This window comes from Biomphalaria glabrata, chromosome 6 (genome assembly GCF_947242115.1).
Source record: "Biomphalaria glabrata chromosome 6, xgBioGlab47.1, whole genome shotgun sequence".
NCBI classification, from domain to species: Eukaryota; Metazoa; Mollusca; class Gastropoda; family Planorbidae; genus Biomphalaria; species Biomphalaria glabrata.
In genome coordinates, this window is record NC_074716.1 from 9,391,499 (window position 1) to 9,409,220 (window position 17,722).

Genomic DNA, 17,722 nt, shown 5'->3' on the forward strand with positions numbered 1-17,722 from the left:
GGCCAGTATTTAATAAGCTGGTAACGTGTCGAAAAATATATATTTTATATAAAATATATAAATTGTATTTAGTATTTTATAGATCTCTAGGGGCATCAGTACTTTTCATTTCAGATTTTTCTTTGTTACATGAATAGTTTCGATATAAGAGGAAATGTAAATAGACGTTAATGATGTTATTATCTAGCAAGATTGAAGATGTTCTAATTTTAATTGTCTTTCTTCTTTTTGCTTTCAGAACTACAGCTCTAGATGTTTCTTACTCTTGGAATGTAAACACAATTCTTTAGATTACAAAACAAAATGTTTCGTGATTCTATTACTGTAGTTTCGTTGTTTCTATTTTTTTCAAAAGAAAATACAGAGAATCAAAGTAAAGATTTGAGCTTTTTACCTGAGATATCAAAACATGACAAAGTTCATTTTTTAAAGGACATCGGAAATAATTTAGGAAAGATTTTTATCTTGATTGCCACGAACAAAGACGTGTCTACAAGAATTAAAAAAGAACCACAGATAACATACCAACATATATCATATCTGGGTCTTTGTTTTTTAAGCGCAAACGTTTTGAAATATGCAGATGCGTTTAGTGTATTAGGCTTAACGTCATTAAACATAAGCATATGTTGTTTAATACAAACTTTACAAACAGATCAAGCTGTTTGTTGCGTGTCCTTTCTAACTTTATGTGTAAATTTGCCGAAATATACGTTTGGTACAAACCATAAGCTCCTACTAACTTCTAGAAAGTTACAATTGCATACAGCAAAATCTATATTTCAAAATAAATCGTATAGGGGAGTATGTTTTTCAGTTATAAAGACTTTTGCTTTTGTTATATGTTTTTTAGCCTTTAGTAATTTATTTCAGTGCAATAAAGACTTTAGTTTACAAATAAAATATCTAAATGTATCGAACAATCATAGAACTGTTACTAAGTATGATGCTAAATTTGATAAAAATGAACATATTGACAACGATGAAAACATATTGAAAAACTTCATGAAAAATCAACATTTTATAAACTATATACCCACCCAAGATTACCTGAAGAGACACTATATGACATTTCCTATATCGTCTGGAAAACGTCTGGCGTCTTTTCGTCCACTTTTGAACTCAGAGTTACCTGACTTTGTCTCTTTTACAAAACTCTCATCTGGTGGTTTCTTTTATCCTGGAAATGGATTGTACGTCAAATGTATAGGTTGCGATAACTTGGTAGAGATAAATAGATTCGAGAATGAACCATCAAGTGAAACCTATCACAAGCCTGCTTGTAGGTTTATCCAAACTGAATCAAGAGAAAATTCACACGATATCAGCGTTAGACCCCCGTCAACACAAGACGTCTCGGCCTCTTCAAGTCACAGGACAGACTCTCTCTATCAAAGCAGTAAGTATTTTGCTGTTCAATAGCTAAATAGCAAGTTTTAAACTACTTTCAGCTCTGAAATTCAACATTTAATGCTTTAACTATAAGGGTAGGTGCTAATTATTAATCTGATTTTTATTTTTTTTTGACACCTACATCTTTAAATTTTGTCTAAAATGTATTGTGCATTTACTGATAAAGGATATGGGTGTGCTCCAAGTATAACATTTCTTACTATATCCTATATTTATGTATTTAGTTTGTATGTTATAGAGTTCCTTTAAGTTTATCTAACTAAGGTCAAGTGTTATTTTTAAACCTGAACTCAGTGATAATGGTCGACATATCCTGACATTGAAATTTATTATGGCATCACCTAAGCATTATATTTCAGTAACCATTTTTATACGTACATACATATACATACACCACACGCATATATATATATATATATATATATATATATATATATATATCACAAATGTATGAATAAGTGTTTATACTTTCCGCTATATGGGCGAAAGTGAGAAATATATATTAAACAAGAAAAACATGTTTAAATACTTTTTTAAAAAAACAAAGCTTATATTATACTCAATTGCATCAATTAGTTTGGATCAGTCATTTAATTACATTTGAAATTGATCTACACTAACAATTATAAATCTCACTATTAGAAAATATTTTTTTTACCAATTGTTTTTGATTAGCGCTATCTTGTGATTTTAGCTTTCTAAACTCTTTCTCTCCTAACTGACGATACCAACATAGATTCCAACAGAATGTGGTAAATAATTACGGAGAGAAAGAGTTAATACGCTATTACCCTATGAATAGTCCGGACCAGTTGGGAAAGTGGTTGAGGTAGAAAGAAGGGGGTATCTAGGTGAATTTAACAGTAAGCGCTTTTTAAATCGGACCTGAATTCGAACTCAGAAATCAAAACGTCTACTCTTTGGGGATATCCACTGTGTTAGTGTAATGCTTATAGAAATAGAAAGTTTTGTAGTTATCTATTGTTAGTTTTAAGCTTTAAAGCGGAGACTAATAAAGGGGACTAATTCAACTTATACCACTACATCTTATCTTATATAATACAGACGTTACTTCAAAAAAGAAGATGATTACGTCCTATGCGTCATGCATTTAGTCATGCATATTAACCAATGACTTACATTCTGCCAAGTCACTGGTTTTCCTATCAATGAAGTACGATTTCTTTCCCTTGATCCCAAAACAACATAATTCATTAGCATCAGTTAATTAGCTAATGGATTTTTTAAAAATTGAATTTCAGCTGGATCCGAGATTGGGTTTTGGGAAATAACGTATGCAAACATTTTACCAGACAGACAGACTTCTTATAAGCTTTGTTAAAATAGAGAGATCGGAGGCTGGGTGAGGAGATATGAACTTTCACTCATTAAAGTACAAACAAAAAACGGTTTCCTTTTTAGACCACATGATCAGGGCAGATTATGTTCATATAGCTGGAAGATAAAGTAGATATCCTGAGACAGAATTCAACTCTGGAATCTATAATCTCAGATCCGATAGTGTGGCTTTTTTTCTTTAAAGTATCAACTGTTTTTGTCACCATGTCATTTTAGATGGTCATTAGGGGTATTGGGTTTATATTATGATATTACATGTAGGCGTTGTCAGGTTGCATTCTTTTACGTTCATACCTCTCTTTCTCTCTGACTCTCTCTCGTAAATGAGGAAATAATTTTTGACATAGCTGACACAAATAATACGTCTAATAAAAATAATAATAATAATAACACTACATAGATGATACGACACACACAATCCTTGAATAATTAGTAATAATCCTTTATAGAAATACAGGACGACGGTACAAACATCTCGACAAGAACAAATCTCAATTTTTGTATGATGACTTTTATAGTGACTCTTTACAATAACTTTCTCAAGTGACTACATTCAATGACTACCCTTTCCTGGCTTCTCTTCCTGACTGCTATCAAGTCACTAGATAGCTCAAGGTTAAAAGTGTTTACCTTGAGATACACGATGAATTGTAATCTACATTCATAGTATCAAAATAGGGTATTTACTGTAGGGCACCAGCTTTGCGGTGGGGACAGTTTTCTAATATGAAAATCACTATTATCATCACTAAATACAAACAAATGTTATATATTGACAGATCATTAATAATATTTTTTTTTTATTATTACCTTAAAGCTGACCGCAGTCCAGTAAATTCGGATCAACTTGACCAAGTTCCTTTAACAGCAAGTCAAATCTCAAATGAACCACCGTCTCACCTGCCACGACCCCCCACCAATTCAGTCTACCCTGTCTATAGTGATGCTGTGAAACGATTGCAATCGTTCGCCACCTGGCCTGCAAATCATTTTTTATCGATCAGTGTTCTCGTCAATGCTGGATTCTTCTTTGCAGGTAACACATCCTGATATCTAGTCTAGAAAAGGTCCACTAGAAAAGTTCACATCCCTAGGATTAAGTTGCGGGCGTCACAATAGTGGATAGTTATTAGTGATGGTATACATCTTTTGAATTAGGTTTTAGACATCTCTTCTTTAATTGTATATTTGATGACGGATTGTATTTTTTACCTATGCATAGTTAATTAAGATTAAGGGGTGTCATTATTCATTGCATTGGCCATTCGAAAATAAACATTAAATATTCCAAATGCTGCATAAGCATGTCAGACAACTCGGTTATGAAGTCCAGCAAATCAGTCATCCCGATTTACAAGAGTTATACGTCTGAAGCAGTTGAACAGCTAGATAATAGTGGAGTGTCATCAAAGGTGAAGATAAGAACTAGGAGTGAAGAGTGTAAATTGCTTGTGTTACGTGTTACTAGGAATTAATACTTGTAACATTGTATATGTAATTTCTTCCATATTCTGAACGAAATGAAATCTTCCTATGCTACAAATTCATGATGTAACACATATGGGTTGACATTCTGAACAAAAAAGGGGCCAATTATATTGTTATAAGTGATGAACAAAGAAGGGGCCAATTATATTGTTATAAGTGATGAACAAAGAAGGGGCCAATTATATTGTTATAAGTCATGAACAAAGAAGGGGCCAATTATATTGTTATAAGTGATGAACAGGAAGGGGCCAATTATATTGTTATAAGTGATGAACAAAGAAGGGGCCAATTATATTGTTATAAGTGATGAACAAAGAAGGGGCCAATTATATTGTTATAAGTGATGAACAAAGAAGGGGCCAAATACATTGCTATAAGTGATGAACAAAGAAGGGGCCAATTATATTGTTATAAGTGATGAACAAAGAAGGGGCCAATTATATTGTTATAAGTGATGAACAAAGAAGGGGCCAATTATATTGTTATAAGTGATGAACAGGAAGGGGCCAATTATATTGTTATAAGTGATGAACAAAGAAGGGGCCAATTATATTGTTATAAGTGATGAACAAAGAAGGGGCCAATTATATTGCTATAAGTGATGAACAAAGAAGGGGCCAATTATATTGTTATAAGTGATGAACAAAGAAGGGGCCAAATACATTGCTATAAGTGATGAACAAAGAAGGGGCCAATTATATTGTTATAAGTGATGAACAAAGAAGGGGCCAATTATATTGTTATAAGTGATGAACAGGAAGGGGCCAATTATATTGTTATAAGTGATGAACAAAGAAGGGGCCAATTATATTGTTATAAGTGATGAACAAAGAAGGGGCCAATTATATTGTTATAAGTGATGAACAGGAAGGGGCAAATTATATTGTTATAAGTGATGAACAAAAAAGGGGCCAATTATATTGTTATAAGTGATGAACAAAGAAGGGGCCAATTATATTGTTATAAGTGATGAACATAGAAGGGGTCAATTATATTGTTTTAAGTGATGAACATAGAAGGAGCCCATTATATTGTTTTAAGTATTGAAAAAAGAAAGGGACCCATTTTATTGTTGTATATAAGGGAAAAAAAGGGGGTCTGTTATATTGCTAAAGAAAAAAATGGGAGTGACGCACCGTAAAATAAACTATAAATAGCCGGTGTGTTATGCTATTTATTTAAAAGGATAAAATTAAAGACAGTATTCATTTAGTAATAAAGTATAAGCACATTAAATAGCATTTGATAAATTTTGTGGACCATAGTATACAGATAAAGTATATTGTGATTAAAGTGTAAAGATTGCGCTGTGATTGCCTAATCGTGTGTAATGCGTTCCGGTTAATCCTCAAGATTTTCCCGCTCGTTTTATTGTGTGACGTGTAGTACTATTACACACATGAGGGACTGGTCACTACTACTGTGTCGCGAAGGCGTAGATTGCTGGGTTCGGGCTTCCTGGAGTACTCTTGACACGTGACAAACATAGACACTACAGTTTGACTTAAGTCCGTTTCAGCAGACAAAATATAAAGTTTATTTGATACAAAAATAGTAATGCTGCACTCCTTGTCGGTTACACAAGTCAAGAAACAATCCTATCCGCATAACAGCGGTATCAAATATATCCAATACGTTTAACTCTCCAGAGTAGATTACAAATCACGTCCGCATCTCAGCGGGTAACACTGTACAGAATAATACAGAAAAACTAGTAAAAATATATGTCTTAAAAAGACCACTGGCGTCAACTGCCCAAAAGTTACTACTTAACTGAAATTACTACTCGACTTTCTAAGTCGCTACTGTCCGTCCCGGTCCAAAAGATACTACTTGACTGCCCGGTCCAAAGGATACCACTTGACTGACTTGACTGAACTAAAAGTCAATTTTAATCATTCTATTTCCTGTTTCTATATCAGAAGTTCCAAGTGTCTTTTATACCTCAAAACGTCAAAGAGCTGAAACATCTCATAATAGAACGATACCACATCTCGAAATCTATGTATTCTATATTCGAGCTTAGAACCACTCGACTCATATATTAAACTATCAACGCTTTATTTGCTGTATAGTTAAATCTTGTGTGTCTGACTTTCCACAGGTTATTCAGATTGTGTTCGTTGTTACAGCTGTGGGCTTGGCCTGAGATCCTGGAAGCCTGGCGATGATGTTGACGTTGAGCACAAAAGATTTCGGCCATCTTGTTCACTTCTTCAGCTCAAACAAAGAAACAATGTAGCTAGCAATGTAGCTAGCAATGTAGCAATCAATATTGCAAGCAATGTAGCTAGCAATGATCCATCAGTTTCAGCAAGACCATTAGGTTTGTTTTTATTTCTAAATATCTGTTCCTAATAAGAACTGTTCTGTATCATTCTTGTTTTTTTCTTCTTTTTCCCCTACTATTTGCTACTGCTGTACCTCCATTATGTGTGTGATGAGTCGTTTTCTGTTGACGGACGTTGACTTATAGCACTAAACTGCATTTAGACAACACTATATTCATATTATATTTTAACTTATAAAACTTGAAATTAAATGAATAACTCCTTTGTAAAAACTAAATAGAACTTTTATTACAACATAGACAGATTTAACTTGAGATAAAATGAAATATAATTATACTTTAAACAAATCTAACTCACTAAAAACACACGTCCTAACACGCTGGCATCCAGGAGTCGTCTGGCGTAGTAAACACAGCTGACGACATCGCCACTTATCTGGCATCATACTACAAGACTAACATTAAAGTAATGTTCTCTATCTCTACAGCTAACAATGAATACCTCAACTCTTCATAATCCCCTAGGAAACACATGCCCACTCCATAACACTGTAGTACGTTGATCTTATGATTTAGAGTGAGATAGTTTTTATTATATAAGATTTTCCCAGTTAATGACAAGCTTTAATTGAGTTTTATGACAAGCTTTATTTGAGTTTTATCAAGCGTTGGCACTAAATACGCAATCTTTGCATTCTCTCTCCCCCAGTTTGCATGAAGCTATACCGAAGTGAAAAGTGATTTTCATTATATAGATATTTTTTGTATCCCTAAATTTACAATAGCTAGGTTGCCTATTATTAAGACTCAGAGCTAAACAATGTATTTGTTTCCGTAATTCATTGCTCCTATTATTATCTGCTGATTTAATGTCCTTCTCTTCCTTTCTTTCTTTGTCTCTGTGTATATCTGTTTCACAATTTTTCCACTCAGCGAATGGAGACGCTCCTACACCAGACCCAGCAATAAGAGACTCAATTAGTATTACTACCACTGAAGAACAGGTACCTGCACAGAATGTAACAAGTCCATTATCCATTATACATGACCTACCACCTGCCCCTGTAAGAAATGGTCAGCCAGTGGCTTCAGGTAATATCAAGTTTAAAATAAAAAATAAAAAGTTCAATAACAAATCATTTAACTAGAAATTCGATGATTTATAGATTGTTGTTTGTACGTTTATTAAAATTCAAATTCAGTCTTGAAAGGTAATGAATGCGCCCAGATAATATTGTTCTCGAGGCCGGACAGAATCTGGTTTGATTAAACAATCCGATTGTTGAGTCGTAAAGTTTGCCACTGTTCATGCAAGTGAATGCACTTGTTTTAGGGCTGTATAGGGCTGTATGCTGACGATTTTCTCACACCTTCTTTCATTGATGCCTCTTTCATTGATGCCTCTAGTTCACAGATCTCTGTCAGTTAGTCTTGGCGTCTATTTGTCTGATTCTGCTAAGCTCTGCTAAGAGGATATCCTTAGGAATTCTTTCATCTGGCATATATGGATCCTTGTGTCTCGGAAGACAATGGATGCACCCAGGTAAGTCAATGGTTTTGATTTCGTCTTGAGACAGGACATAATCTGGTGTGACTGATCAAGTCGATTTTGGAGCGGCAGAGTTTGCCACAGTTCGTGCATGTATGTGCATCTGACTTACGGCTAATAGACAGGGCAGCTTTCTTCTTCTTTCTCTTGACTGGTGAAGTTTCGTTTCTTTTGCACTCGACGAAGTTCGTACCAGCACGTACATTCTGTCTCCATACTGTCCTGTCTTGGGCTATCTCCTCGATAATACTTTGTTCGACGCCCGTGGTTCTGATGTTTCGCTTGCAGACATCTCTGTAGGTTAGTCTTGGGCGGCCTTTGTGTCTGATTCCATCTGCAGGCTCAGCTTATAGTGGGTCTTTAGGGATTATTTCATCTGGCATGCGAGTGACATGACCGAGACAGCGTAGTTTTCTGGCATGCTTGTGATATATTTATATATAAAAAACCTAAATAAAGTATTTTTTAAGTTTTATCTTCATTCTATCTTATCTTTTCTAGCATCACAAGCGTCTAGTGTGCAAAGAGACATGAGATCAGTGACCGATGTTTCTAGGAAATTATTACAACGAGAAAATGAAACCCTAAAACAGCAGATGAAATGTAAATCCTGCCAGACAGCCGATGTCCAAGATTTATTTGTACCTTGTGGACATATGTCCACTTGTAAGCAATGTTCTAATAAATTTTCACAATGTCCAGCTTGTGGGAAGAGAATTCTGGGAACTGTTAATGTTTATTTTGCTTAAGATATCTCATTGTTAATAATATATCAATTATAACAATTTAGAAAACAGGTCACTAACACGGTTAAACTGTTTTGAAATAGCCGAGTGATATTGGATATGTTGTTATGTAATCAGTAGCGGCCCTAGAGGGTTGCAAGTGGGGCAACCGCCCCAGGCCCCGCGCCTTAGGGGAGCCCCACGATTGTAGATTTCCTTGTCACCGTTAGCTTCGCAATCCAGATCAGTTCCCATTAATTAGGGCTTGTTGCTCAATAGTTTGGAACTCTCCCCGCGTCTATATGATACCACTTAATGTTAATGTTAGTATAGCACGCTAGAGACAGAGACTTTAGAATGAGACAGAAAGGGTCTGGGTGGAAAGAGATTGAAAAGATAAAAGAAAGAATAAGTTCAACAATCAATAATAATAATAATTTCATAAGTATTTTTTATTCTTTTTAAATAAATGTCGAAAGTCGATTTTTGGCATTATTTAAAAGTAATATATAGAAGATTTATATCTGCTGGCATTAGTTGGGATGGTGTACTATATTAGTTTTGTTATGTTTTGCAGAACACTAAGTGTAAATTATTGTTTATAATTTTAGATTTACAAGATATTTTGTAGAGTAAGTGTGTAAGCGCTTCTTTTATCTACAATAAAATGTTAGCCGTCGAATTTTTTCGGCTAAACTAACAATTAATATATTTCTCTGTTATATATATTTTTATATGAAAAACGTATACATGGAACAGACATTATTGATCTTTTCAAGAATTCTTATTTTGTATCAAATATAATTAAATAATTTAGATTTTGTTAACATCAACACATACTCGTAATACTTATGTATGATCCTTTTTTATTACAATCCATAACCGGCATTCATTTTATGCCATTTTTGTAATGTTATTTGTGTATCAGATTATAATGTAATTTATACATGTAGATCTGCGTCTTTCACATTTTATACACATTTTTATAGAGTTATATGTATTGGAAAATTAGTATAATGCGTTTATTGTTGAATATTTGTATGTATCTTTTTTATAATTTGGTTTAAATATTTCTTTTCTTATCTTATTATAAAATACAGCCCTTACTTTACAAAAACATGATTACGTCCTAAGCGTGTTCCTTTGTTAATCCAGTCATGCATGTTAACCAATGACCTAAATTCTGCCAAGTCACTGGTTTTCCTGGCTAGCTCAGGCAACCCATTCCATGCTCTAATAGCACTAGGGAAGAAGGAGTGTTTGTACAAATGTTTTTGTTTGGTGTAATGCACAAATTGTAAGACAAATTTCCTTACGGATAATAAAGATTATTATTATTATTATTAATATTATTATCATATGGAAAAAGGAATGTGCCTTTGTGTCTTTCTGAGTATTTTATTAAGGTTTTGTTTTTGTATTTGAAGATTATTGTTCAGTGTGGATTATGATTGCTACTTTACTTTTGAGTCTTCTATCCTGAAGCTACATTACCTGACAGACTTTTCAACGATAGATTCCTTCTAAAAAAAAAAAAAGTTAAATTATAATTTTGTTTAACTTACCCTTCTTTGTAAGCTTCAGATGTGAACTTCTATCTCTGGAAATATTAACTATCCGTTAGATAGTGTATTTATTACATTCAACTATTCTGATTCTGTGGCATTTTACATCTCGAGAGTCTATCTTTTCACTTTGCAACTTTTTGTGTGAATAAAGAGGCCAATCCTTGATACACAGCTGCGGTCACAGGTCGGGCATATGTAATCACTAGGCGCCGTTGCATTTTCACCCTTCTTCCCACATTTATCTACAGAGTTGATATTTTGATAGTTGATGTTTCTAGTTTCTAACACTGGTTGCTGTTCTGGCAATCAAAGAAGTTTTTTAAACTAGTGTAGATTGATGTTTTATAACTTGGAATTGCGCATTATTTCTTATATATCAAGTCTGCTACTTTTGCTTGCTGGAAGTGATATATTATTTTTTTAAATACTGTGTTCTGTTTAAAACTCTATTTCTGAAACGGTAAAATCTTGTTTAAATATAGATCTAAATATGGGTTTTTAGAGGAGACGATGAAGGTTCATCCTTTAACAATTTTGTTTAGTATTTTAAAAATGTATTTATTTAACTGTTTGTGTCCTTAGTCCTTATGCTTAGTTATTCAGTCACCTAAAAATTGCACCAATAATATATGAAATGTATGACTGGAATTATATTTTTAGTTCACATTTTTTTTAAAGCAAACCATGCCTCTTCTCACAATAGTCGAAAGGCTCACGCATTTTGAATTGCAACTCAGACTTGAGTGGCTTGTGGGCTTACATGTTTACGCTTGTGAATCGCTGATCATATTTGTACACCCCAGGAATGTTTTATCTTCAAAATATGTATGCAGTTATAACAACTATAACAAAGACAAATGACATTAACAAGTCTTACAATGTCTACTACTCAAATATATTGAATGTTTTTTTAATGTAGAAATACTAAGAAATCGCATTTAGTAAATATATATATATATATATATATATATATATATATATATATATATATATATATATATATATATATATATAAAAGAAATAAAGGGAGGCTATATTGTAACACCTTTAAATTAAGACTTCTTAAGAGTTATAGTGTTTTTTTCCATTACATGTTTGGGTGCTCCTGTAAAATGGAGGGACCATTAGATGTGGCTCAGACATCCTACGGGGAAAACGAGAGGGATAGAGAGGATCGCACCAGGAACCATTAAGACGACAGTCCAGAACTTTACCACACGACCAGGGATTGATATTTGATTTGAACCAGAGCTATCAACTAAGAAATTACTGAAAAATGTCTAACGTCACAAAATACATTTATTATGAACATTTTCTCGGCATAGTCTGTTTTGAAGTTGAATTTTTTATTCATTAAATACAAACAGAACTCATTTATTTGTTTCTATGTTAGTGCCAGTATATGGATACTCCCTATTTTATATAATTATTTTTTCAGTTTATATGTACTGTTTATATGTATTGAAAAATAGTTACCATACAATTAGGCTTTGAATGAATGAAGCTACTATGATGTAATTAGGTTTTCACATCTTATATAGCTGCGTTTTTTAAACTATTCTACATTTATATATTTAGAATAAATTTTTAAAAATATTGAAGTGCAATACTATGGTGATTTTCTGAACAAACGACTATTAAACTAAACATGTTTAAGTTGCATATATTTTTCCCTCTTTTTTTTTTAAAGGCTTTTTAAATTATTGTTACATCCATCTGGATCTTTGACGCTGGGGTCTGCATTGGATACAAGGATATAAACATGCACAATTGGATATTGTTAATGTATAGGCCTGCTTCTAATTTTATAAAACGTGACTATTATTATAATATACGTTTTAAAAACAAACAAAAAATAACTATTCTAGTATGGTTTAGTGTTGAGTGTTGACGCAAGAATTATTTTCGATATGGGCTTACTGCGTAGTAAAGTAATTAAAGATTGGACTATTCATGCTGCACTTACTCGGCAGTTTTTATCCACGTAGAACGCAGTAATTTGTAACTTCGTAGTTTATGATTAATGCGCGTGAGGACAACTTTCTGGGCTGTAGTTCCATGTTCTTCTCAATGTTCCCCGGTTTGAAGTTTTGAGCCCGTTCCCACCGCCATCTATTACCATCCTACGGGAGGTTGTAATCATCTTCACAATAAGAAGGAACAAACTAAAATATTTTAAATAAAACCTTTTTTTTTCTTGTTACTTTTTTCAACTATTTTTTATTTTTAGTCATCGGGAAAACCTAAAGTTCTTTGGACCATTGAATCTTACAGGCACGACATGGCCTAAATTGTGCCGATGTGCCTAAAATCAAAATCAAATCAAACCATTGAATCTTATCTTCTTGTCTTATATAATACAGGGCTTTAAAAGAGGCATCAGTATTGGAGGTGAAAAGCTAACTAGTGTTAACAGCTTCAAATACCTCGGAGCTATTGTCTCAGATGAGGGAACAAAACCCGAATTATTGGCTCGAATAGCACAGTCCACAGCAGCCCTTTCAAAACTTAAAATAATATGGAAAGATAAGGGCTTAGCCCTCGGCACCAAAATTAGACTGATGCGCTCTCTGGTCATGGCCACATTTTTATATGCTTGCGAGTCGTGGACGTTGAATGCAGAGCTTGAGAGGAGGATCCTAGCAATGGAATTGAGATGCTACAGAAGGATCCTAGGCATCACATTCAAAGACCGCATCACAAACCAAGAAATCAGAGAAAGGGTTACTGTAGCGATCGGAGCTCATGACGACCTGCTTACTATTGTGAAAAAACGAAAGCTTAAAACCTTTGGCCACATTACAAGATCTACGGGGCTCGCAAAGACCTTTCTTCAGGGAACAGTGCCAGGAAAAAGAAGAAGAGGCAGACAGAAAAAGCGATGGGAGGACAACATTAAAGAATGGACAGGCCTGCCATTGAGAGAGGTTCTGATCAAGGCAAAAAAAAGGGAGGAATGGAGAAAGACGGTCAACAAATCTTGCCTGGTGCCCCAACGGTCCAACAGACTAAGGGATAGGTAAAGGTAAAGGTATATAATACAGACGTTACTTCAAAAACAAAGAAGATAATTACGTCCTACGCGTCATGCATTTAGTCATGCATATTAACCAATGACTTAAATTCTGCCAAGTCACTGGTTTTCTGACCAGTTTCACGTGTCTACAAGCGCTTTCAAACATTTTTTTTCATTGTTGGCAACTAATTAAAAACAAATATCCTTCATAACTAAATCAATATTTTCAGGACTACATATACACAGAATCAATAGCTTATTGATTGATCGCGACGAAATGACTTCTATTCCCATACTGATGTGTACAAAATGTAGTTCACAGCCTCCTGTTACATCGTAGGCGCTGAATAAGAAACGCTTCTGATATAGTCACAACCCACGCGGAAATTCGAGAAAAACAAGAGAGACTTCTATTTATTACCATTTGTATTAACTGCTCAAACTGGCCGCAGTAGGTCTATTTTTTTTTAATAAAAAATATATATTAAGTCTAAATACATATGTTTCATAGCACTAAATGATCCTTCCTTTTTAAGCACTATAGATTAACTAGACACTGGACTGGAATAAATAGATAGTTTTTTTTCACCACCAAAATATGAACAGCTTGATAAAAGGGGGCGGGGAAGGGCTGTAATACAAAAAAAAAAAAAGAAAATGTATGTAGGACTATTTTTTGGTTAAGGGTTGAGGTGAGGGATAGCCTATTATAATTCAAGGGTCGATGAACTTGGTGGACATGGCCTGTACCAATGAAAACTATTCAAATGGGTCCAGGCAAAATGAAACACAATAAGAATACAAAAATACTTACGAAAAAAAAACAAAGCTTTTATTAATTGCGATTGTATGAATTAGTTTGGATCAGGCATGCAATTAAATTGGTAATAGTTCTAGACTAACAATAAAAAAATCTGTGCGATTAGACATATTCACGTATGTTATAAGTTCAATGACTTGGATTCGAACTAGCAGCTTAAGTATCCTCAAACCAATACACCAGGGGTGGCCAACCTTTTGCATCCGTGCGCCAATTTTGTTAACTTCTAATTCAGATGCGCCACAAATTTTTCTTTTACAAGTTTCAGTCTTTTAAAGTATGATCGTTCGTACAAATCTGGTTTGTTACACTATTTTGTAAACAGTACGAGAGGGGAGATTTAAGAAAAAAAACTTATTAATTCTGTCATTGTTAACATTTTTATTTTGAAATTTATAATTTTAATTTATTATTTCTATATGACCTATAGACTAATTAGAATTTATGAACACTGTTAGCTATGCTGAACAAACTGATAAGGACAAAGCGAGATACATGCTTTGAAATTGTTTGCAAAACTTTGTAAAATGTAGTTGTCAATTATTTAAAAAAAGCCAAATCTCATGTAGCTGTCTGTCATAAAAAGAAAACCGCAGCCAAATCTCGTATTAAACACAAACTTGACTTGTCATTAGGAAAAGCTTCTTTGAAGGACTGCATCTTTTAACACAATTCTAAGTTAATGTCATCTGGGTCAAATGCGACTAGAAGAACGTTGGCATCATAAAACTCTTTCTTGTTTGCACTTGAAATGAAACAGGACATCAACGACTCAAACATAAGGACAATATATTTTATGTCCATGATGTCATGTGATTGAGAAATAATGACAATTTTTTTAAGTGTTCTCTTTAATCATGAATTTTCTTTTCACAGTAATTAGTAATAGTCTCACCAGATGGCAATTTAACTTTCCGTTATCGTTTAGTCTGCAAGAACATTGACTTAAATAGACAGAAAGGCACGTTTTGACTTTTTGGCGTTTTCATATACGGTGGTAGCTTACTGGGAGCCATGTTTGCTCTCGTACTTGGCCTATCCTCTTCCACGGGCGGACGTTTCCACGGAGGTGTCACGCTGAGGCAACGGTAGCATTTCCTCCAGCTTCAAAGACCAGCTTAGGTTCCAACTTGCCTTGGCTGACATAGAAGAGAGCACCTGGTTGCATGCGGCCTCAGAACGAGACAGCCTGCCAAAGTAATTACCCTTGCGCAAGGTCGTTCCTAAAGCAGAATATATGTTCTGCCTAGCGTAACTGTAAAGCTATAACGTTTTTACTCTACCGCCCTCTCCCCTTTCCAAACGAAAACATGACTTTTTAAAACAGAATAGTTTATGTGTTTGCACACGAATTAATCTTAGTTATTTTAAGAAAGACTTTGTTTTGGAAAATTTAAAATTCATACGAAATGTTTCATTATAAGAGTAACACCTTTTCCCAACCTTTACTCATACTGATATTTTTCTATTGTATAAAAAAATTGTGACTATAACTCACAATATATTCTTGAATCCTAAAAATGCAAAAAGTTTAGAGTAGAATCTAATCTAATCTAATTAATTTCTCCTCTCACTTCCGAAATTTTTTGTTTACATTTTTGAATTATAGTTCAGTAACAAAACAAAGTTACAAACATACCTATTGAACAAAATGTATCACTTACAAATAAGCTTTTTTTTTTAAATATTATTTTTCCAATATCTTTTTTTTCGGCGGTGATCCTCAAAGTCCTAATCTAAATATGTGGGGTATCAGGAGAATGCGTTTCCGCCAAAGGTTGAGAAACACTGCTTTTTTTAAAATCTAATATATATATATATATATATATATATATATATATATATATATATATATATATATATATATATATATATATATAAATATATATATATATATATTTCATTGGGTGACTTCTGGAACATGACTTCTGTTTTCCCGAGGTTTATAGATAGACCGAAAGAGGCGGCAGCGTATGCAAATTCGTTGACCGCGTTCTGGAGGTAATGTTCATTGTGAGCTAGCAGGGCGCAATCATCGGCATAGAGAAGCTCCGTTATGACCATCTCCTTTGTTTTTGTATGGGATAGTAGACGCCGGAGATTGAACACATAAACGAAACCGGATGTAGATGCCTTCATGAAATAATTCAGCCCCAAGGATCACAGTAAACGGACAGCCCCTTAACGTGGTAGACCACTTCACATATCTAGGTAGTATAGTGTCAAATGACGCTTCACTTTCAAGGGAAGTTGATAACCGTCTGGCCAAGACTAGTAACGCTTTTGGACGCCTTCAGGCGAGAGTCTGGAGGAACAAATCGCTCCGCCTGCCTACAAAATCAATGTCTACCAGGCGGTGGTTCTCTCAACCCTTCTATATGGCTCTGAGACATGGACACTATATAAAAAAAAAACTAAGACTTCTTGAGCGCTTTCACCAATAATGCTTGCGCTCCATCATGGACATACGGTGGCAGGACCGCACTACAAACAGCGATGTGCTTGCGAACGCCGGTATGGACAGTATAGAGTGACTTCTTATGGTCCGACATCTACGCTGGGCAGGGCACGTATCCCGTATGGGAGACGAACGTATGCCAAAGGCAGTCTTTTTTGGTGAGCTAAAAGGTGGTCGACGTAACAGAGGCGCCCCACAAAAACGCTTCAAAGACCAGCTTAGGCGTCAACTTTCTTTGACTGACATAGAAGAGAGCAACTGGCTGCATTCGGCGTCGGAACAAGACAGCTGGAGGTCAATCACGAAGGCCGCGGGATACACATTTGAGACCAAAAGAAAATCTGCTGCCGAGGACAAACGCAGACGACGAAAAGAAAATCTAAATCGATCACCTGCGGACAATGGTTATGCTTGCCCTGGATGTGGCAAAATATGCAGGTCACAGCTGGGGCTGCGCAGCCACGGGAAATACTGTATTCCTCATTAATCTTCGGATTCGAAGACAAGCCATATATATAAGCATAAATGCGCGTACAGCATATGCATATATGCATTTTATATATATATATATATATATATATATATGCATATGCTGTACGCGCATTTATGCTTAGGGTTAGGGTTTACTGGGCGTTAGGGTTAGGGTTTGGAAAAAAAACGCCCCCCCATGATACCACATAATATGGAGATTCGAGAGTATATTAATGGTATTATTATTACATTGTTAATATTCATTTGTATTTAATGAACTGATGAATGAAAAAATATAGTTGAATGTAAATCTCTCTTTCTGATGTTATTGAATGATTATTTAAAACTAAATGATTGTTTTCTACAGTGTTCATTCAAGGCCTCAGGGAATTACATTTCTACAGTGCATGTTTCTAATTTGTTTAATCTGTGAACACAGCTTATTAAATGATGTTTTAAATTAATTTTGATTTATATAGGCTACATATTAAATATATTTTGAAAACAAGAAGTAAACATTTTATTTAAAAATTTAAGTAGCATATACAACAGAACACACTTAAGT

The 17,722-nt window shown here is 34.3% G+C and overlaps 1 protein-coding gene across 1 annotated transcript in view; it reads left to right on the top strand.

The window, feature by feature from the left end:
• The window catches only part of LOC106063335 (baculoviral IAP repeat-containing protein 7-B-like), a 33,607-nt gene that overhangs the window by 3,799 nt on the left and 12,086 nt on the right, over positions 1-17,722 (top strand). The window contains exons 2-7 of the mRNA XM_056031993.1: positions 239-272; positions 854-1,399; positions 3,590-3,808; positions 6,365-6,586; positions 7,484-7,642; positions 8,601-10,121. Coding sequence (XP_055887968.1) covers positions 1,006-1,399; positions 3,590-3,808; positions 6,365-6,586; positions 7,484-7,642; positions 8,601-8,848 — 1,242 coding nt within the window. The 5' untranslated portion in view covers positions 239-272; positions 854-1,005 and the 3' untranslated portion in view covers positions 8,849-10,121. The remainder of the gene's footprint in view (positions 1-238; positions 273-853; positions 1,400-3,589; positions 3,809-6,364; positions 6,587-7,483; positions 7,643-8,600; positions 10,122-17,722) is intronic.